General features: G+C 52.2%; 1 protein-coding gene across 1 annotated transcript; it reads right to left on the reverse strand.

Annotated features, from left to right (window-relative positions):
* Window positions 1–13,035: 13,035 nt before the first annotated feature.
* On the reverse strand, window positions 13,036–22,867 carry MRPL37 (mitochondrial ribosomal protein L37). The gene is made up of 7 exons (XM_044671814.1): window positions 22,513–22,867; window positions 18,732–18,915; window positions 18,537–18,652; window positions 15,857–16,042; window positions 14,900–15,057; window positions 13,787–13,990; window positions 13,036–13,193 (listed from the first exon to the last, which is right to left on the reverse strand). Exons 1-7 carry the CDS (start codon window positions 22,865–22,867, stop codon window positions 13,116–13,118), a joined length of 1,281 nt encoding a protein of 426 aa, XP_044527749.1. The 3' UTR covers window positions 13,036–13,115.
* Window positions 22,868–23,058: the final 191 nt, after the last annotated feature.

Genomic DNA, 23,058 nt, shown 5'->3' on the forward strand with positions numbered 1-23,058 from the left:
AAGCCCCCCAACGCAGGTTGTGCCTGCTGCGCCGCGTCCCCCACACCTTCCCTCCTCAAGCATTGACACTCAACCACCACCACCCCCCCATTCCTCCTCACAAAGAATGAGCGGGTGCACTTCAGATCCTGCACCTGCTGCTCCCCCTCCAGGGATCCAGCTGTGGCAGGCCCGTGGCTGAGGACAGAGGAGCCATCGTGGCCTCCTGGATCCCCAGAGATCTCTGGCCAGCCTGGGCGCCTCCTGCCTTTGTCTGACTCTCTGACTCTGCCTTTTCCTCCCTCTCTGTCTCTGCCTGTCTATGGGGCCCGGGTGGGAGGTTTCAGCAGAATTCTCTTCCCCTGATGGCGGCCCTGTCTGGCCCACCATTACCGAGTACCCAGGGGACAGCGGAAGCGAAGGGGGGCATTTTATTTGAATTTCACCAGGAATCCTGACCTTTCTCATCTTACCAGTGATGCCACTTTGGACAAGCATCTCCCAGTATTCCAACCCTGAGCCGAAATCACTGGACCAGCCCAAGCCAGGCCTGTTCCAGAATTGGCCCCTTCCAGAGCCCAGGACTAGGTCTATTCCCACTAAATAGAGGGAGATAATCTAGGTTGTCCCCTTTGACCTATTTCCTCTGGGCCCGCCATCTCTGCTGACTCCCTCCGGATGGATGGAAAGGGCAGGAGGGGGCAGAGAAAGGGAGAGGCGGCCAGCCAGGGGAAGCCAGGCAGGAATGGAGGAGACTTTAGTGAGAGAAACAAGGACAGCATCCTAAGCAAATGGACCAGCCAAAGCAAACACAGAGAGGGAGTGCGGCTGGGGGGGGGGGGGGGGCAGAGAGTATGGCTGGGGAGTGGCTGAGGTGTTCAGTGGGAGCTTTTACTTTGGAAATCAGGCCTTGGTTTATTGTTTTGTTGATGATCTGCACTTAAGAGAGTGATAGAGAAAATGCTGATAATGCAGATGAAACTTCAAAGTGTCCTAGTTCCCTGCCTTCCTCCTCTTCCTCATCTTCCACCTCCTCCTCTTCCTCCTCTTTTTTCTCCTCCTTTTCCTCCTCCTCTTCTTCCTCTCTTCCTCCTCTTCTTTCTTCTCCTTTTCCTCCTCTTCCTCCTCCTCTTTTTCCTCCCCATCTTCCTCCTCTTCTTCCTCCTCCTCCTCCTCCTCACACCCTAAGCCTGGGGCAAGCTATTTCCCATCACACACCTGCCCCAAATGTTCCTTCATTCACCCAGGGTGGGTGCAGATGGTGTGTCTCAGTCCAGAGCCCAGGACACATCCAGACGCCTGGGTTCCTCCCACACCCTGGAGCCCAGGGTCTGCCTTGTCCTGCCTTCCTGTTTATGGCAGCGCTCGCAGCATGTCAGACCTTGGAAAGGAGGAACAAATCCCTTTTTTTGTTAAGAGCTCGGCCTTGCTTTGACGAGGGAATATTTCATTTCCTGGAACGTTCCTGAGATACCAGGAGCTCTCTGGGGGAGGTCAGGTGCTGGGCGACTGGGATTCTGCAGCCTCCTGGGCTTGGTGGTCTGCCAGACCCCTGGAGGTCTCTCTGGACACCTGGTTTCCCAGGAAGGGACCAGGTTCTCATGGGAAACTTGAGCTGAGTCTGACCACAGGGCCCCTTCCAGTGCCCAAAGCAGACAGTTAAATCCAAAGCAGGCAGCGGGCACTAGGCAGTGCTTACCCTGGCCGGGCACTGTGCTGAGACCCCGAGATACAAAGACCAACCAAAGTGCCCTCCAGGAGTTCCCACTCTGATGAGGAAGCAACGTGCAAACACATCTCTATAGACTAGATAAAAGCTGGATAGATGGAAGGGAACCTCAGTGAGGAGAGCAACAGCCTTCCTCAGAAAAGGGGCTTTGGGGTGAGGCCAAAGGAGGAAGGAGGGCTGCAGGCCTGGAGGCCGCTGGGCAAAGAGGCAGGTTATACTGGAAGGATGGTGGGAGGCCTGGGGATGGGGACTGTACAGGGTGCAGAGGAGACGGGAAAGATGGAAAGGGTCCAGGCTAGGAAGGGCTTTCAAAAGGAGCACCCACTGTAGGAGAAGCAAAACCCAGACCAAGGAAGTGGGTTAGAGCCAGGTTAGGGAGGGCGGGAAATACCAGGCAGAGAAATTATCCTTCCAAAGGTGCTAGGGAGTCACTGAAGACTCGAGCATGGCAGTGACTTGACCAGATTCCTTGCTCTGCAGGCTTCACCCAGGAGCAGGGATTAGACAGAAGACCAGGCCAGAAAGCAGAACTGAGGAACAGGCATTAAAGGGGGCTGATATAGGGGATTTTTTTTTAACTTTTAAAATTCTTTTCAATTACAAACAATTTTTGACAATTGTTTTCTGACAGTTTGTGATTCAGAGTCTCTCCCTCCCCCCCTCCTCAAGGCAGGAAATAGTCTGATAAAGGCAATACCAGTGCTTTCATTCAATACATATTTCCTTCTTCCCCATGTTCTGGCTGAAGACACATGTCACGCCTATACAGTAACTCGGGAAGGAAGCGAGTGAAGGATTCGTGCTTTGATCTGCCTCAGACTCCAAGGGTTCCTTCTTGGGCTGTGGATGGCATTTTCAGAGACTTGCTTCGCTGGCATTGGTTTAGTCCTGCCCAGTTGGCCATCATACATTATTTATTTCTGTTACTGTATACAGTGTTATCCTGGTTCTGCTCCCCTCACTTGCATCAGTTCAGAGAAGTCTTCCTCCTGTTTGTCATTTCTGATGGTGCATTTTTTAAACATTTCTGGGCCCGAGTTAAGAATCCCTGTTTTAGAGAGAGAGAGAGAAGGACTTTTCTGTCCTGCCTGTCCTGATCCTCGCCAGGGACAGTCAACCCTCATCATGTAGCGCCTGAGGAGCCTCTGACTTGGGGGGCAAAGCCAGTGAGTTCCTTGGATTGACTAGATCTTCTGGGAATGGCATTCCTTTCTAGAGGGACTCCAAGCCACAGGCAGGCACTTCAGGTCTTGGTCCCCTTGTAGCACTGTAGGAAGAGAGACTCATTTATATGTCAAAGGGTTTCCCTGATTTTAGAAACCCCAAGTTTATTCCCTTTAGGGGCAGCAAACATTCTTTACGTGTTTTCTCATTGATTTTGGGCTCCTGTAAATTCTTTGTCTAATGCATTTTCTGCAGAATAAATTAAAAGATGTCTTGGGCCCTCTCCCTGTATGGTTACCTTGAGGGATTGCATGGGATCTGGGGATCCTGTCATTCACATTCGGGGAAACCTTGATAGGATTTTTACCTTGCGCACATTAGAGTGGGTGCAATGAGCCAAAGAGAGACAGGGACCCCTTGGGGTCCTCTCCCAGACCCCAACTTGCTTGGGATGAGCCCAGAGCCTGGTGGCATGTTCCAGAATCATGGGAATTTGGGACTTTGAGCTAGGAGAGACTTTGAATATTTGATTAATTCAATTCTCATTACAAAAGGGGAAATCCCAGTCCAGACCCAAGGGGATATGGGTAAGGAGTATGGGAGCCTCTTTGTTTTAAAGCCTGGGCTCCTTCTGATCCACCACAAGAGAAGACAATCTGGTCCCAGCCCCTCTTTTTAGGAGAGGCAGAAGAGTGCCCAAAGAGGAGGGAATGGCCAAGGCTAACCTGTTCCTGGGTAATACACCAGGCCTAGAACCTAGAATGAGTCTCACAGGGGGAGGGAAAGGGTACTCATGTGGGTTACTCATGGCGATAGAAGCCTCCATCTAAGGCTCTGCTCACTGCTGGCCAATTGTGCGGTGGTGGGAAAGTCTCTGAATTTCAGCATCTTCATCTGTAAAACTGGAATACCAACACCTTCAAGGCCTCCTGATGAGGAGAATACTCCATAAGTGTTAAAGCAGCCATATTCATTTCAGGCCACTTTTGTTAAGCACCAATTAATGTGCAGGCATGAAGGGACAGGAATGCGTCTCTGTCCTCTGCAGGGGGAGCAACTCCAGGTCCTTTCCAGCTCCCCAGAGGTAGAGAGAAAAGTTACCGAGTTTCCATTGTGGAATTTGGGGAAATGGTTCCCTCCCCACTCTGACCTCTCACATGCCAAGGGAATGGGGTGGCCAGAAATCAGAGAGGAAGGTCTGGAGACCAAGGAGAGCTCCACTCCGCTCTGTCACCCTCTCTCCAGTCAACAGTTTGTGGACTCAGAAAAATCAGTCTAAGTTAGAATGTATGGAAGCTTGTAGACAAAGGGACTCGATCTCATGGCCAATGGAGTCCCTACCACTTCTGAGATCCCGTCCATGATGTGATCCTCTGAGTGCTTTTGGCCCAGAGTCCCTTCACCCATGCAGATTGTCATCTTCCCTGCATTTAAGAGAACTACCAGGAATGGGGAGACAGTGATTGGCCAAGGGTCACAGCCCTGTTGGAGACAGAATTCGAAGCCAGATCCTCCTGACCGAAGTTGGCCCTCTATCCACTGTGTCCCGTTGCCACTCTTTCTATGACCTAAGTAAGGGCACTATTATCTACAAGAGATCAACTCTTGGAGGGTAGAGATGGAAGACCTGGAAAGTAGGTCAAAGACTCTGGATCATTTAATCTTAGAATTCAAAGGGCCTTCACTGGTCAGCCGGCCCACCTTCCCTTTTACCTGGAATCTTCTCCACAAAGTAACCCAATAAGGGGTTATTTGACTGCTGCTGTAACATTTCTAGGGATGGGGAGCTCACTGCCTTCCACAAATGTCCTAGTTCTGCTGGGTTCAGTCCTGGGGAGCTTGACTTCTGAAAGAGGGAGTCAGGCTCTTTTCCCATTCGCTAGCTGTTTGGAGCCCCCATTCTCCACTCAACAGAACTCGGGACAATCCCTTAAACAAAGCTTAGGCTGGGCTCGAGCCTAGGATCTCACTTAAAGACCCAGCTTTGATAGGAAGTTCTTCCTGGCATGGAGCACACCTTTGTGCTAACTGGAACTGGTGAAGCGTGTTGACTTTCCTCCTGAGAAAGAGGGTCTCTGTCCGGAAGGCACGGGTTCCAGGAAAATCCCCTTCCTGTGGACCTACTGATGGCAAGGCTGACTCTGGAAGGGGATTTCCAACTGCTATATGGAAATGAATTGATTGGAAGTGAATTGCTGTGTGATCTCATCAATGTGGCTCCTTCCACCAGCAAACATGGCAACCAGACTCAACTTTCTCATCCAGGGGAGTTCTTGCCCTTCTCCTTCTGTAACTTCATAGAATATCCAAGCAGTGCATCCGAGGTCTTCCCTAGCCCTTCTAACTGCCCCACAGATACAGGGACAATTTGGGGATTGTCTACCTGCTGACCTCTGCTGTTGCTCCCTGAATAGCCGACCTGCCTCCTTCCTGGTCCTGATGATGTGACTTAAGCCACGTCATCCTCGGTCGTCCATGGCAACCCTTTCCACATACAATTGTTCTGATCTCTGCTTTCCCTGCTGTTTTGGTTCTCAGGAGGTCACTGTGTTCCATGGTTGACAACCATACACTAGCAATGAAAGACTATTTGTTGGAAGAAGCAACAAGTATTCTGACAAGCAAATACACAGGGGATAGGTGGGAGGAAGATACAAAAACTAGGGCAGAGTATGATATGGGAGAGGTCAAGAAGAGCCCTGATTGGTCAAGAATCTAAGGGTAATAATGGAAATATTGGAAAATAATGGAAAAGGGAGGAAATGCAGAGGGAGGGGAGGCTATCAGTACCAGAACTCGCATCATACTACAAAGCAGTAAAGAATAGTAAAGCCATATTTGAGACTGATTTTAAAATCAATCTCAAAAATAAAAATAAGTAAATAATCCAAAAATTAAAAAAAATTTTTTAAAGCGCATTCAATCAGTGAAATAGATTTAGGTGCAGAACACAGAGAAGCAAGGAACAATGTGACAGAGTAATGAGGAAATTCAGTGACCAAAGTTGGAGAAGGAATCACTGTTTCCCAAAAACCACTGGGAAAACTAGCTAGCAGTTGTGATAAAACTGGCAGAAATGAGGTTTAGACCAGCACCTCACACTCTACACCAAGAAAAGCTCTAAGGGTACATGGCCTAAATATAAAAGGTGGAGTCATAAATGAATTCGAGAAAAAAGGGAGGATGAAATTGCCTTTCTGATCTTTGGATAGAAGAAAAGTCCATAACTAAGTAAATGATAAAGAGGACAACGAGGGGACCGCTTGGGAGCTCAGTGGATAGAGTGACAGACCTGGAGATGAGAGTTCAAATCTGGCCTCAGACACTTCCAAAACTGTGTGACCCTGCACAGTCACTTAACCCCATGGCCTAACCTTTACCACTCTTCTGCCTTAGAAACAATGCAAAGTATAGATTCTAAGATGGATGGTAAGGGTTTAAAAAAAAAAACAAACACAAGATAACAAAAAAAGAAAAATTTTATTCTATTAAATTGGAAAGTGGTTCCCAAACTTTTTTGGCCTACCGCCCCCTTTCCAGAAAAAATAATACTTAGCACCCCTGGAAATTAATTTTTCAAAAAATTTTAATGGCAATTAATAGGAAAGATAAATGCCCCTGTGGCCATCACCGCTTCCCTAGATTGCTGCAGCACCCACCAGGGGGCGGTGACGCCCACTTTGGGAATCACTGGTATAAACAAATCAAATGTAGTTTTATTAGGAAGAAAACAGGTCATGGAAAAATTCTCTACTATCGATCTCCTACCTAAGATATATAAGAGACTTTGAAAAACTAAATGCTATTCTCAGTAGATAAATGATTAAAGGAAACAAATGATAGGTTTTCAAAGATGAAATCCAAGCTATTGTTCACCGTATGAAAAAGTGTTCTCACTCAACAATTAAAGAAAGGCATGACGAAGTACCTTTGAAGAAAGATTGTGATGTGTATAAAAATGCTGAGAGCAGCCCTCTTCAGAGCTGCCAAAACTTGGAAACCAAGGACGCACCCTCTGACTGGGAGGCGACTGAACAAACGGCCACATATCAATGGGATGGAATGTCACGATGCCATAAGAAATGGCAAAATGAAGAGTTTCAGAGGGAATCGGGAAGAGCTCTATGAACGGATAAAGCTAGAAATGAGCAGAACTTCTTAGTTCCAGGAGAACCAGTTGCACAATGACAGCAGGATAGGAAGTCAACTTGGAAAGACTCTAATCAATGCAGTGATAAACCGTGAATGCAGGAGGCTGGAAATGAAATGGGCCAAAGAGGGGATGAATGTAAACGCGGGACACGGACACGGACATTTCCAGGCAGGGCCGATGGGGGAATTTGTTTTTCTGGATTATGTATGCTCACTTAGAGGGTTATTTTTGTTGGACAGTCGGGGTAGTGGGAGGGACATGCACATAAAAATAACCTTTCTGTGCTCTGGCTTCTGACCCCATCATTCAACACTTCTCCAGTTACCAATGACCTTTTAGTAAAAATGAAAACTCTCACCTCCTGTCATATAACGGACGCTAAGTATTAGCTCATGGACAGAAAGGGAGATAAGGACTCGGTCGTTAGGGTTGTGACTTGTCCAGGGTCATACAGATTTGACCCCAGGACCTCCTGACTCCAGGCCTGGCCCTCTCTCTACTGAGCCACCCAGCTGTTGCCCAGTGATCTTTCCCTTCCCTTTCCCCTTCCCTTTCCCTTTCCCTTTCCCTTTCCCTTTCCCTTCCCTTCCCTTCCCTTCCCTTCCCTTCCCTTCCCTTCCCTTCCCTTCCCTTCCTTTCCTTTCCTTTCCTTTTTTCCTTTCCTTTCCTTTCCTTTTTCCTTTTCTTCCCTTACCTTCTGTTTTGGAATCAATACTGAATATTGGTTCCAAGGCAGAAAAGCAGTTAGAGTTAAGTGACTTGTCTAGGGTCACATTGCTAGAAAGTGTTTGAGGCTAGATTTGAACCCAATGCTTCTTATCCATCGAGCCACTTAGATGGATTATCCTTTCCTCCTTCCTGTCTCACCCATATCTCCAACTTGTCCAATCCTTCCAGCTGGACCTGATAGCGCCTCCCTGTCGGTCCCCTTCTCTCCACTCACTCAGACACGCCTCTGCTGTCTAAGTCCAAGACCCTCCTCTGGACTCCTGCACTGGCCCCTGGTGGCTCTGCCTCCTCCGTTCTCTCCCCTCTCCTGACCCCTCTGTTTGGCTGCCAATCGGCTGGACAAATGCCAGAGACTCCCTATCACCGTGTTGGTGACCGTAGAGCCCGCGTGCCGGAGGGCTGCTGCCCCCCCTCTCCTCGTGTGCTTGAGGACATTTGCCCGTCTGGGGTAAGGGGGGGCGCTCACATGAGGCGGGAGGGTTGCCGTCTGGGCCCTCCATCTCTAAGATCTCTAAAAGGTCCGCCATCGTTGCCCTACTGCCTCCAGCATTAAATATAAAACCCTCTTTGGGGCACTGAAAGCTCTTCACAACTTGGTCCTCTCTTACCCTAGAGGCAGCTTGTACTGCAGTGAATGGAGTGCTGGGTCTGGAGTCAGGAAAACCTGAGTTTAAATCCAACCCTTACTAGTTGTGTGACCCTGGGTGAGTCACTAAAAAAAAAACAAAAAACAAAAAACAAAAACCACCATTTGCCTCAGTTTCCTCATCTGTAAATTTGGGATAAAAGCAGCTACTTCCAAGGGTGTGTGTGAAGATCAAGTGAAATAATATTTGGTTGGTTGGTTTTTAAAGAATATATTATTTTTGGTCCTATTATATGTAAAAACAACTTTTTACATTTTTTTTGAGTTCCAAATTGTCTCCCTTCTTCTGATCCTCCCTCCCTCCCTCCCTCCTGCTCTCGTCCCCCCGAGATAGTAAGAATCTGATACAAATTTGACAAGTATAATCATACATTTGAAAAAAATGTTTAGCACAATGTCTGACACATAGTGGAGCTACATAAATGCTTATTCCTAGGGGCAGCGAGGTGGCTCAGTGGATAGAGCATCAGACCTGGAGATAGATGGGAGGTCCTGGGTTCAAATGTGGCCTCAGACACTTCCCAGCTGTGTGACCCTGGGCGAGTCACTTGACCCCCATTGCCTAGCCCTTAGCGCTCTTCTGCCTTGGAGCCAATACCCAGGATTGATTCTAAGATGGAAGGTGAGGGCTAAAAAAGCAAAACTACCTTAGAGAGACCTATGACGTCATGTACGGATGCAAGTCTCCCGACTCCCAGCATTCCAAGAATATTTTCCATCATGTACGGTGCTGCCTTCCTAGCTGTTGCCTAATGGGGCGAGTGTTGGGCTGGCAGAGGTGCCGCTGGGCCCGAGGTCCTGGAGGAAGCGCAGCCAGGGCTCTGGAAAGCAGTGAGAAGCAGCAACGGCGCCAGGAAAAGGCGAGGGAAGAGACAGAAGGAGCAGCCCGGGAGGTCCCTGCGGAAGGCGGCAGGGGTCAGAGGAGGCGAGTCCTCGGCGGGGAGAGCTCAGAAAAGGCCCGAACTTGCATTCCGTTTGCACTTCTCCGGTCAAGGCTAATGATGTCTAGTTCAGTGGCTCGCAGAGCAGCATTGCTCGGGTCAGCTCAGCCAGCCTCTTCATTTTGCAAATGAGGGAAACTGAGGCCCTCCCAGAAGGGAGCAGCCGGGCAGGAGAGCGAACCCCCTCCCCATCTGGAGTCAGGTCTCGGCACTTTTCTCCCCATTGAAGTCTGAAGAGGAGGTCAGTGAACACATTTTGTGGATGCCTTCATGAATCCGTCTGTTACAGGAATAAACTTCCCCTGGAAGCTCCAGCTCATTCCGACTCTTCTCTCTGCCCTTCTCTGAGATGGCGAGCGGAGATGATTCACCAGGAGCTCCCCCTGCTTCATCTCCTATTGGCCCATCTCCCGGGAGGGGGCCTCACTCCAAGCTAAGCCGTCCCCCCGGGTCGCCCCCACCTTTCCCTTCCCTTCAATCTCGCCTTCCTGCTGTCTACACATGGGCCCGCGTGTCCCCCATTTCCGCACCTCTTGGTGGCCGAAGCTCCCTTCTGAACGCCTGACAGTCTGGATTCCCGCCTCATCTAAGGGCTCTCCGCAGTGACCGTCCTCTGCGGCCTGGGACCCTGCCGGCCACCTCCTCCTCCTGGATGCTCTTCTCCAGGTTCTACACTCTGGGGACGAACCTCCCAGGCCGGGCCGTCTTCAACAATGACAAAAAGTGTTTATAAAGCTCTTCTGAGCCGAGCGCTGCCTTGGGGGAACCCACAGTCCCAGAAATCTTAGTGTGGCTTTAAGTTAGTGACGCTTTAATATAAAAAATGTAAGCCTCAGTGGCAAATAACGGCAATAAAAATGTTTAATTTTTCATTTCCCCCAATTTAAAAATATTTTTCAGTTACATGTAGAAACAATTTGACCATCTTTTTATTATCTTCTGCCTTAGAACCAATCCTGTGTATTGGTTCTAAGGCAGAAGAGCGGCAAAGGCTAGGCCATGGGGGTCAAGTGACTTGTCCAGGGTCACCCAGCTGAGAAGTGTCTGAGGCCAGATTTGAACCCGGGACCTCCCATCTCTAGGCCTGACTCTCCATCCACTGAGCCTCCTAGCTGCTCTCCACAATTATGGGTGACCTTTTAGAATCCAGATTTTTCTCCCCCGTCCCCCGAGGTGGTGAAAAGTCTGATCTAGATGACAGCAGGGCTTTCCACGCCAGAAGAGCCACGTCACACACACAACAGAAAGGCAGGAAGACGGCCTGCACTTGGGCTCCCACGACTTCTTCCCGTCCCGGGTCCCTCCCAGGTGGCCGTCGTACAGGCTTTCTGTTCCCGTCTACAGCGTCTCCTGGCTCTGCTCCCTTCACTCTGCATCCGTTCTCATGAGCTTTCCAGGTTTTACGGCACGGCGGGTGGCCATGATGACCGGTTGCCCCATCCCTGCTTTCTTAGTGTCAGTTCTAAGACAAAAGAATGGCAAGGAGGGGCAGCTGGGTAGCTCAGTGGAGTGAGAGCCAGGCCTAGAGACGGGAGGTCCTGGGTTCAAATCTGGCCTCAGCCACTTCCCAGCTGTGTGACCCTGGGCAAGTCACTTGACCCCCATTGCCCACCCTTACCAATCTTCCACCTATGAGACAATACACTGAAGTACAAGGGTCTAAAAAAAAAAAAAAAAAAGAATGGCAAGGGCAGTTGGAGAAGTGATTTGCCTGGGTTCTACAACTGGGAAGTCTTGGAAAACTAGAATGAGAGGAAGGGGCCAGGTTCTGAAGGGCTTTAAAAGTCAGAGAGAAAGGAGGCAGCTGGGTGGCTCAGTGGATGGAGAACCAGGCCCAAAGACGAGAGGTCCTGGGTTCAAATCTGGTCTCAGACACTTCCTAGCTGTGTGACCCTGGACAAGTCACTTAACCCCCAGTGCCTAGCCCTTCTTACCACTCTTCTGCCTTGGAGCCAATACACAGTATCAATTCTGAGATGGAAAGTGAGGGTTAAAAAAAAGTCAAAAAGAGGATTCTGAATTTGAACCTGGAGGGGAGTGAATGGGAGCCAGGGGTGACGTGACCCCAGGCCTGGGAGAAGGGACTCAGCCAGGGCTCTGGGAAGATTCGTGTCCAAGTCCTCGGGGAGCCCCGGGCCAGCTCGTCTCTGAAATGTTCTTTAAAAAAGGAGAAAGGCCGAGCGCGAGCGAGTTCAGACTGGGTGGCACGTGAGCGAAGGCATGGAGGATGTTATGTCTAGAATTTTCCCGGCTGCTCTTTCCTGGGGAACAAAGGCTCCCCCAAACTGTTTAGAGCTGCCTGGATGGTACCTTGGCTTCCTCTGGCTCCTGGCCAGGAAAAAGCAATAAAGCAGGAGTGGCTCCCCCGCTCATGCCTCAGCTAGCACACGCACACGCACACGCATGCACACCCACACCCATGCCTGAGAAGCTCCCAGCCAATGGGCTCCCCTGATTCTTTGTTTTTAAAAACTCCTGGAATGGCGCCAAGTTTCAGGCAGGTAAATCCCTCCCAAAGGCTGCCAAGGCCACACAGAAGCCCCTGGGTGGCTCCCCAAGTACTAACCCAGACAGGTGGTCCGAATGGTCCCGGAGGGGGAATCCTCTTGTGCTCCTGCACCTCCTGCAGGGAACTGCTATCCCCCATCTCTGCTGCCCTCCCCACCCCTCCACCGCCACCACATGGGACCTTTACGTCTTTCTCTTTGTCCTTCTGCCTTAGAATGGCCACCGAGCATCAGCTCCAAGGTAGGCCGGGGCAGGGCTATACCCTTGGGGTGAGGTGACTTGCCCAGGGTCACACAACTACAGTGTTTGAGGTCAAATTTGAACTCAGCACCTCCCATCTCCCCCTCTGGTACTCCATCCCCTGAGCCTTTTAGCTATCCCAACTTTTCATTCTTTCAAGTTTCTAGTGCTTGAGCTGGAGAGAGCCTGAGATTGGGGGCCAAAGGATGGGGTTCAGATTGGGCTTTTGCACTTCCTTCTCGGGGCTCGTATCCTCCTTTAGGAAATGAAGGGGCTTGAACGGCTGGGTCTGAGGCCCAGGACCAGCTCTGAGTCACCCCTAAGACAAGGGCCTTTCTGGCTACGAGCTCACCGACTCTTCCCTTGGCCCTCAGAGGGAGGTACCGGGGCGACGGCCCACGGCTCACTCTGCAGACATCTCAGCCGGCCTCCAAGGCCACAAAGCCTGGCAGCACCCCAGCAGATGGAGGGGGGGCCGGAGTGGGGATGGGGATGGCCCAGGCGGCTGCTCTCTGGGAAAGGCCCTCGTCTCTCCATCTCTCCAGGACGCCTGGAGTCGAGGCCAAGCGTCGGACAAGAAGGCCAAAGGCCCCGAGGTGGGAGGGGGGCTCTCTGCCACTCATGCCCAGGCAGCGGCGGCGGCATCGGGGGGCCCTCGGCGTCCCTCTCTGACCCCGGGAGGAGCCTGAGAAGACATCAGCCAGCAACAAGGTTTCCTGCTTCCTGGAGCGGCGCACATGAGCGTCCAGGACTGCCCCGGACAGATGCTGCCGGCCGGGCCTCGTGTGTCCCCCTCAGGATGTCCCTTGCTATGCTCGGAAGTGCTTCCTGATGGACAATGGCCTCGGCACTCTGGGCTGTAGCTATTTCCCCCAAAAGGCTGGACGCCTGCTCAAGGCCCTTCTCAACGGCACCCTGAAAACTCCCTCCAATGAAAGACAAGCGCCAGGAGTTAGAAAGCTCTTTATTGGTGTCCAGAGCCGCTCGGCGTCCCCCGGCCAGTCTGCACACGGCCCGGCACGGAGCTCACGCGGCACCATGCAGGTACAGAGCGAAAAACTTCCGGAAGGTCTCGGGCTGGTAATCGATGATTCCAGGGGGCTCCTGGGGAGAAGCCACGGGCCAGTCAGCGCTTCTTTCCTCGGTGCCCCCTCGGCCCCAGAGGTGCGGGAGGGAAGGGAACCCTGGCCTGGAGGCAGGGGGCTGGGGGCGTCCCCACTCCGGGCCCGTCTTCTCATCTAGACCTAGAGGAGGCCCTTCATCCGCGGGCTGACGGACCTGATCCTGCTGCCACTAGCAAAGGCCTGGCCTGCTTCCTTCTCTCTCTTAGGAAGCTCCCCAGCGGGGTCCTCACATGGCTGAGAGGAAGAGGACGCTGGGTGCGAATCCTCCCTCTGCCCCGACTTGCTCCATAGCCTTTCTTTCTCTCGTTTCCTCTTCAGCTGAAGAGGCTGGACTCGGCGACCCCTGAGGTCCCTCTCGGGTCCCTCAGGGTCACCTGTGAGCAGGCCGATAACGCTGCTGCCCAGGGGAGCGGCTACGCTGGCTTCTGGGCATCCTCGTGACCCCCTCATTTGGGTGCCAGGTTAGGGTCCCCTCCACTAGCTCCTCTGAGACTCGGGGAGGCAGGACGGGGCTTGGAGGCCGCGGGAGAATCAGAGCGTGGCCCGACCCTGCAAACTTGGCGTCACACTTACCACGACGACTTTCTTCTTAATGACCGGAAGACATCGAAAATGCTGGTAGAGAAGCTGGTCGGAATCCATCCAAATGAGGTTCTTGACCCCCTCGCTGGAGGCCAGGTCAGTCGTGTTCAGCTGGAACACCAGGAACTGGAAGTTGCGGCCATCGGTGCCGACACTCTGCACGACGAGCGGCTGCTCCAGCGGCCGAGCCTCCTCCTGGGGGGATGGACAGTACAGCCTCAGGCCTCGAGCGGGCAGCTTGGTCCTGGCTCCCACAAAGGGGCCTGCTCGCTCAGCCACTGGCCGGCTCTCGGGGAGCCTCTTCTCTGCCGGGACTAGCTACGTCCATCTGACACCCCCAGGCCATGGCACTGAGGGGGCCACAGCCTGGCCCAGAAGGGAAGCCGCAGCCAGGGGCTGCCCTGGCCCGGGGTTGGGGGGGAGGAAAGGGCAGAGCTGAGCCCCAGCTCCCCCAGGGCCTGACACGCTCCCTGCCTCCTCGACTCCCTTGCCTGTGTCCAGGCACTGAGCTGGTAATGCTTCCGAGGGCCTCTACCCTGGCTGGCGACCACAGGGGCCCGGAAAAGGCCATTTCCTCAGCCTTGGGGTGTCCAGAGAGCACAGTTAAGTGAACACCCCACATTCCAGGTCTAAAACACAGCTCCAGATGGACGGGAGGAGTCAGGACTTAACTTCACTCAATGGGCCTCCAAAATCTGCTTTTCTGCCGAGTTAAGCCTTGCTAAAAATGCAGGTGACAGATGTGGGGACCGGCCCAGGGCCTGGGGTTCACTGCTCACAAGCCTCCCGCCTGCCGGAGCTGCCCCAAGCCAGAGGGTACCTGTGTTGCCCCCATTCAGCCCCTTCACCTCCCCACCAGCTCAAGGCTTGTGCCAGGGTACTCGGGGCTGCTGAGGACGGGAGGACAGGCTGGCTGCAGGCAGCGCGTCCATCTCAGCCTGGTCACCTTCTCCTGAGGGGGGCCGCCCGCTGCCCATGCTCTGCTCACCCTGGCACGGAGGCTCAGGGCCTCTCTGCCTCCAGCCTGGCTCAGGGGGGCTCGCACACAGACAAGGCCAGGCAGGGAGACAAGGAGGTCCAACGGGCCTTTCCCCAGGTACGTACCCCATACAAAGCCCGGGCCTGAGCCAGGGCATTGCCAAAGGCGAACATGATCATCTTAGCTCGGAGCTGCTCGGGCCGAAAGCGGGCCCGACGACGGTTGGCCGACTCCATGAAGTACACGGTGTGGGGATGCAGGTAAGGGTAGCCTTCGTGAAAACCTGAAAGATCCAGAGGGAATCCCATGGAGGGCTGGCCCAAGCCCCTGGGCCGCAGGACAGAGCCCGGGCCTGTCAGGAGCCACACGGGCCGCCTTCTTCCTCACGTCCCGAGGGGGGGGCACCTCCCCACCACACAGCCAGAGCAGCAACCTGCCCAGAGCCTCAAAGTAAAGGCAGTTTTTAAAACCCTTCTCTTCCTTCTTAGAATCAAAACTGTGTACGGGTTCCAAGGCAAGAGCAGTGAGGGCGAGGCAATGGGGGAGTAAGTGACTTGTCCACGGGCACATGGCTGGGAAGTATCTGCGGCCAGATTTGAACCCAGGACCTCCCTCTCTAGGCACTGAGCCCTCCAGCTGCATCCTTCTTAGAGAATCTTCTTTGAGAATCTCCTCCCAGGCTCACAGGGCCAGGATGTATCACGGGGAGGCCGGGCAACCCTTTTTACACTCCAAGAATAGCAACGAAAAACAAAAGCAAGGATGGACGGAGTTGCCTGGAGTCACAAACAGTCCTCAGAGAGGTCAGCAGAAATCCTAGATGGGGCCGAGGATGTCGGAGCGGAAGGCACAGCTGGCCCATCTGTACGACCAGACCCCCTCGAAGCCAGGCTCCCCCAGGCTTGGCAGGCCGGCGGCCAAACCTCGAGGGAGGGGAACCCAGGGGGCTGCTTTCCAGATGCTCCCCCTGCCCGCCCAGGCCTTCGCCGACTCCATTCTGGACTAACCACGTGCCCTCCTCATTTCTGCCTGGACCGTAATGGAAGGGAAGGGGCCAGCCGGGCCCCCTCGGCCTCACCAACCTGTGTCGTTTCTCACGTCATAAATGTCGCATTCCTGAAGATTAATGGTCGGGGCGATGGGGTAGAAGGTGTCCAGAACGTGACTCTCGGTGGCCTGGACCTCCTCCGGGGAGGCGATGGGCGCCAAAGGCTCCCGGGCACTAAGGCGGGTGCCGTTAAGCCCACGGATCTGAAGGAAAGTTGACTCTGTAAGAGAGAAACAGGCAAACCTAGTTCCCTCCTGCACGTGCAATTAGGAGGCTCCTACTGATTACCGAGGACCCACGGCAGGTAGCCAGTTCCTACTCTCCCATGCCGTGTGCATCAGCTCTCTGACTAGCCTGGAATAGATGAACATGGGGCTGGGACTTCAGGACACCTGGGTTCCAACCTTACTTCTGGCAGACGAGCTCCAGAACCTGGGCCTCAGGCTCTTCACCTGACAAACCAGTCGGGCTTGGGCTGAGCCTCTTTCAGGCCCCTCAGGCTCTAACTCCCCGGCCTCCTGTCCACAGAAGCCTTGCTTTCCCTGGCAGAGAGCCTGAGTGCAACGGGAAGAAGCAGGAATTGGGGAGAGACTAAAAGAAAAGCCTTTGGTGCCAGCCTGGGCCACGCTCCTCTGTGGGGCTGTGCAAGGGCAGGCCCAGGCACCATCTACGCCAGCAGAAAACGGAAGGACTGAGGCTCAAATCAGAGGTGCAGTCAAGGAGCCAGGCAGCATTTAGGGTCTCTCCAGCTGCAGACAGTGTGGGGGCAGAAATCCTGACCTCACGCCTCTCCTGGTGTCCCGGCACGTAATAAAGGGAATGGAGGAGACGAAGGTTCCAGCAACATGTAGGCATTGGACCAAGGGAAGGCAGAGGGCCAGAGCCTGAGCCCTGGGGAAGCTGAGCCCCTGCTACGGTGAAGCTGCCTTTGCTCGGACTGAGTCCAGGCCCTTGGGGGACAGAACTGTGCCCTGGTCAAACCATTCGGACCAGTGATCTCCCTAAGCCTCCCAAGGCTGTCCATGCCACAGAGAGACGAGGCTCTCCCTGATGCCAAGCTTCAGTTAGTCTCTCTGCAGCTTCCAGCCAGTTCTGCCCCTGAGGATCAGAGAAGAAGCCCCGTGAAGGTCTTTCCATAGTCTGCTCTCAATGTCCTTTTTTCTAGGCTAAACATCTCTGGTTCTTCTTAAATAGATGCCTGGTCACCATCCCAGCTGCCCTCCTAAGGATGTCCTCTAGCTTGTCCGTAACACTTCTAAAATATGGCACCCAGAGCTGAACCCAACACCAGCCTGTCTGGGGGAAGAGAACACCCCTTGGCTACCACCTTCCTCATTCTGGACTGTCTCTTCAATGCCTGTGGTCTGGGCTCCTCTTTGGAAAATGCTTCAGAAGGCAGCTAGGTAGCACTGTGGAGAGAGCAACGGGCCTAGAGATGGAGAACTTGGGTTCAAATCTGACCTCAGACACTTTCTAGCTATATTACCCTGGACAAGTCACTTAAGCCCAGCCGCCTGGCCCTTGCCGCTCTTCTGTCTTTGGTGAGGGCTTAAAAAAGCCTCAGGCCCTACTCTGGCTGCCCAGAAGGGCACCAGAGGGTCATCCTTTTGAGGCAGATCCGAACTTTAGGAAAAGCCGAAGGTCATTTGGAGCCAAGTAAATGCAGTGTCTTTGTAAGCTGAGAAACAGAGTAAGAACCCTCCAACCTCAGCACTCTGAACAGTGACAAGGACAGTCTCATGTGGCTCAAACTGTCCCTAAGGAGTGGCCTGAGCAATAGCAGCCACGCTGGGAAAAGCTGGCCCACCCAAGGAGGTGGCCCTAAAGAACAGATGACCTGTGTGGACAGACAGGAGGCTTTTAAAAACCGGCCTGGCTGCTTTACACCTTGTGAAACAGTTTTGTTTTCTTGTCGGTCGCTTTTACTCCCCCATGACTCAGTTTCCTCATCTGTAAAATGCAAGGACTGAAAGAGGAGTCTTTCTTCATGACTTCTTGCTTCTTGCCCACATGTCAGGGGAGACCCTCCATGTCCTGGACCTCCAGTGACCCGGGCATTGGAGCCTCTCCACAGGCCGCACCAGTGTGGTTTCTAATTCCAGTCGCCACACATCCTCCTTGGTGACTACAGGGAATGGAGGAGCTTAATTACAGGCAACACTGGACGTCTGCTAGTATGTATTTCTCTCCTTAATGAGGTTCTAATTGATTGAGGAAACTGAGACTTCTGTCCATCCAGACTGCTCTGCAGAGGCCCCTGGCAGCAGGACCTGGAGGGAGCTCTGGCCAAGCAGCTTCTCTCAGGAAGGCCAAATAGCAGGAGCGGGGCACCTTCCAGGGGATCCTGGCATCTCCTGCAGCCTCTGAACCCCCAAAGCTGCTCTTCCCTAATAGGGGTCAGGATAGGCAGTAAAGCCAATGAACGATGGGGGAATTCAAACATAAGACAAAGCCCAGAACAGCCCTCAATGCACCCCATTTGGGGTGGCACACTAGAGGGGAATAGAAAGGGTCCCTGAGAGGTTATCTAATCTGGTGAAACGTGTCCAAGGTCCCACAAGGAAGAAGCAAGAGCCAGGACTGGAATCGGGGTTCCTGCCTGAACTCCTCCCTTACATAATGCATGAAGTGACCCTTTACCAGAAGGACAAACAGAGGATGGGGGTGGAGGTCCCCCCCCCGCCCCCGGCCCCAGCGCACCCTTCAGCACTGACCTCGGCGCCACGAGGCAGACAGCATGTAGTCCTTGGCCTGGATCCTTCTGGTCAGAGCGGGGTATTGAGGGATCTTTGTTTTGCACAGCTGTAGGAGATTGTCCACCATGATAGGGCTTTGGGGGAGAAACAATAGACAGCGTGTGAGTGGCGCTCACGATGGAACTCCTCGCACGCTGGTTGTAGCCGGCTTACCAGTATGTCTCTCTCTTGGGGATGTCCTCAGTGGAGTGCCACAGGCGTGCGTGCCAGATGGCTTTCTGGACCTGCTCATCCTGGTTCTCGATGTGATTCGCTGGCTCTTGGGCCAGGCTGAGGATCCTCTGTGGGAGACCTTCTATTAGCTTGGATTTGGTGAGCCAGAGGGCTTGCTTTACACCTGGAGGTAATTCAGCAAAAAGGACAATTAGGATGGGAAGGCTGGAATCAAAAGGGAGCTCCAGGACCCTCCAACCTGCCTCTAAATTCTACGGGGCTTCCTATACAGGGGCCGACGACAGCCCCAGGTTCAGCTCTCCTGGGATGCCGTCATGGGATGCCGGTCAGCCATTCGCACAGCTCAAAGGGCTGGTACCTGGCTGGCAGAGCTTGGGCAGTTTCTTGAGAGCTGTCTATCTATTAAGGCTCACAGACTCCAGAACAAGTCATGAATTAAACACCAAGAGAGCCAGACTGAAGGGGAGTCTCAGACTCTGGAAGGACCATTTCAGGAGACAGCTACCGACTCTGGGCTCTCCAGGGTTCAAGGGAGGGTTCACAACTGAAAGGCCAAAGTTCTGCAGTCAAGCTGCCCTTGGCAGAGCGAGATGGGTGTAACTGGGGGGATCTTTTTCACCTCACTAGGCTGTTCCCTCCGGCATAAAAGGGATTTACCATTTGTGGTGGGCAGCCCTAACACTGCTGGGATCAAAGAAGAGGGTGGAAATGCTCTGAAAGAGGAGTCGTCATATTTACATACACCACTAGTCTGGGACCTAGGAAAACTGCTCTGGTTGAGCTTTTAGCCTTCAGGCTTGGAAAAGGATCTCAGGACACCCAGCGGGCGCCGTGCCCCAAGGAGGTTTCATGGGGCCAGACAATTCCCTGTAAAGCTGAATGTACTAGGCTAGAGCTCATGTAATGCACCCCTTCATTGTACAGATGAAAAATAAGAGGCCCTAAGAGGTAGAGGCTTCCCCAAGGTCACACAGAGCCAAGTAGCCATGAGAGTGGTCAAACACAGGCTTTCCAACTACTCCCAGTGCTCCTTCCACTCCATCACAGATCCTGACTACCCACAACTAATGGCTTCCAGAGACAAGAACCCTGTCACAAACCCTCATGAAGTCACTGGCTGACTGGAGAGGCTAAGTGACCACTAGTCAGGTTATGCTGTAAAGAAGGGTCCAAAATTAGGTGAGAATTTAGTCTAAGTGACCTCAGAGATCCCTTCCCAACTGCCTCTTGGCTTACTCCCCAACTTGTAGGAATGCTATTTGAGTCAATGAAAGAGAAGTGATATGGCAGAACAAATAATTATGCAACATTTGGAGAAGAATAAAAAGGGAGGGAATGATGGAGCTCCATTTCAGAAATACTGAGTTTAAACAGAATATAGTTTGAGATGTTTTATAATACATAATGGCTACCTTTTATAGCACCTACTATGTGCCAGGCACTGTGCTAAATGCTTTACTAATATTATCACATTTGATCTTCACAAAGTAGGTCCTGTTATAATCTCCATTTTATAGTTGAAGAAATGGAGGTAAACAGAGGTTAAGTGACTTGTCCAGGGTGTCTGAGGCTGGATTTGAACTCAAGTCTCCCTATTTCCAGTTATCTTTTTTTTTCCCTTAAACTCTTAACATCTGTCTTAGAATCAAGACTAAGTATGATTCCATGTCAGAAATGCAGCAAGGGCTCAGCAATGGGGTTAAGTGACTTGACCAGGGCCACACAGTTAGGAAGTATCTGAGGCCAAATTTAAATCCAGGACCTCCTAACTCCAAGCCAACTTTCTATGCACTGAGCTACCTTGCTCCCCCTCCTAGTTGCCTTTTATAAACAGCTGGAGATGCAAGACTGTAGGTGAGCAGTGAGGTTGGGGTTGGAGAAACAGTTCTGAGTCACCTGCTTTGAGAGGATGACAGAATCCTTGGAAGCCAATTCGATGCTCAAATGAAGTAAGTAGTCTAGAGGGAGAGAAGGACAAAGCCCAAAAGACATCTATGGTCAGAGGGTGTGATCTGGTGGAGAATCCAGCAAAGGAAAGAGAGGAACACTATAATAGGTGGAAGGAAAACGGAATGAGGGAGGGTGACCTGAGAACCTGAAGAGAGTATCAAGAAAGAGAAGGTGGCCAAAAGATTCAAATTTCACAGAGAAGTCAAGGATGAGCATTAAGAATAGGCCATAAAAGCCTGCATGTCCTTTGATCCAGTAATACCACTACTGGGTTTGTATCCAAAGAGATTTTTAAAAATGGGAAAGGTTCTGATTGTACAAAAATAATTATAGCTGTGCTTTTGATAGTGGCAAATAATTGGAAATTGAGGGGATGCCCCTCGATTGGAGAATGCCTGAATAAATTATGGAATATGATGGTGATGGAATACTATTGTGCTATAAAGAATGATGAACTGCTTGGTTTCTTTTCTTTTTTTTTCAAACCCTTACCTTCTGTTTTAGAATCAATACTGTGTATTGGTTCTAAAGCAGAAGAGCAGTAAGGGTTAGGCAATGGGAGTTAAGTGACTTTCCCAGGGTCACCCAGCTAGGAAGTGTCTGAGGCCAGATTTGAACTCAGGAACTCCTGTCTCTAGGCCTGGCCCTCAATCCATTGAGCCACCCAGCTGCCCCCAAACTGCTTGATTTCTATAAGAACTGGAAAGATCTACATGAACTGATGCGGAGTAAAATAGGCAGAAGCAGGAAAATATTATACACAGTAAAAAGCGATATTGTGAAACAATCAAATGTGATAGACTTTGCTTCTAACAACAATGCAATGATCTAGGACAACATTGAGGGACTTATGAGACAGAAAGCTATCAACATCTGGAGAAAGAACTGTGGAAGTAGAAATCCAGAAGAAAACATGATTTATCACTTATGTATATGAGTAAATGATTTGGAGTTTTGGTTTTAAAAGATTATTAGAAAAATGAATAATGTGAAATAGGATGAGTGATAATACATGTATAACCCAGTGGAATTGCTTGTCAGCTCTAGGAAGGGGGAAGGAAGAGGGGAGGGAAACAAGAATCATGTAACCATGGGAAAACCTTTTTAAATAAAAAAATTTTAAAAGAAACATAAAAGGATATGTCACATGATGAGACCCTTCCTCTTTCTGAGTCTCAGTTTCCCCATTTGTAACATGAATTTAGACTAAGAAATCACTAGAAACTTGGGAGAGGACAGTTTCATTTGGGGGATGAGGTCTGAAGCCAGGTCGCAGGATGCAAAGACCCTTACATTACAGAGTGAATATGAAAATCAAATGAATGTCAGTAAAGCACTTGGTAAACTTTTCAGTCTCTGTAAATGTGAGCTACTGCATCTCCAGCACTTAATACCTGCATGACCCCGGCAATGTGGTTCAATGGAAAATGCACTGGTTTTTGGGTCAGAAAATTTGGTTTTTCAATTTCTTCCAAATGGTCTGACCGTGGGCAAATGGGGGGGGGGGGGACGACAGCTTCAGTTTCCTCCTCTGTAGCTTCCTATGGCCTCCAGGATGAAACCTGGAATCCTTAAGCAGGCCCCCACAATCCAGTACACTCAAACGTGGAAAGCGCCCTGGATTTGGTATCCTTTCCCTGGCCTCAGTCTCTCCATCCTCCCTGTCCCTCCTCTCCCCTGCAACATCCTCCTCACTTGTACCCCCATCCAGTCTGGCCCCTCCCCTCCGCCTCAGTTTCCCCATCGCTATCCCACACCTCGAGCCAATCCTTCCCCCGCCTCAATTCCTCCCACCCAGCTGTCCCCTCACCCTCGAGCAGGCGACAGCTCTGGTGCATCACGTGACAGAGCTCGAGGCGCCGCAGGGGGTGGCTGTCACGCGGGACGTGACGGCGTCGCCTCGGGTCATCCCAGCCTCGTTCCCACGGAGGGAACACGGGCCTGGCCAGGCCCGGCTTGTAGTACTGGAGGCCAGCCCACGTCACGGGCTCCAGCCCCGGTATTTCGTACACGCGGTCCAGTGGCGGCGGCTCAGGTTTGCGCGTGGAGCGCACGCCCCATTCATAGGCACAGCGCCGGGGCCCCCCAGGGCCAAGGCAGCCCCCAGCAGCCCTTTTCGCCCTTAGCGCCCGGACAACCGGCGGACCGCACACGGACGCCGCCATTGCGCCCGCCACAAGGCCTGCCGGGTACGGGGCTGCGCGCGCAGCCGGATTGGGCGGGGCTGCAGGAGGCAGAGTGGAATCGCCATTGGCTCAGATCCCCTTCCTCCCGCCCTAACCCAGACTCGGCCGCTAAGGGAGGGTCGGCGAAGTATTACCCACGCCCTAAAGGGGCGGAGTCCGGCAGAGCGACC

This window comes from Gracilinanus agilis, chromosome 4, assembly GCF_016433145.1.
Source record: "Gracilinanus agilis isolate LMUSP501 chromosome 4, AgileGrace, whole genome shotgun sequence".
NCBI classification, from domain to species: Eukaryota; Metazoa; Chordata; class Mammalia; order Didelphimorphia; family Didelphidae; genus Gracilinanus; species Gracilinanus agilis.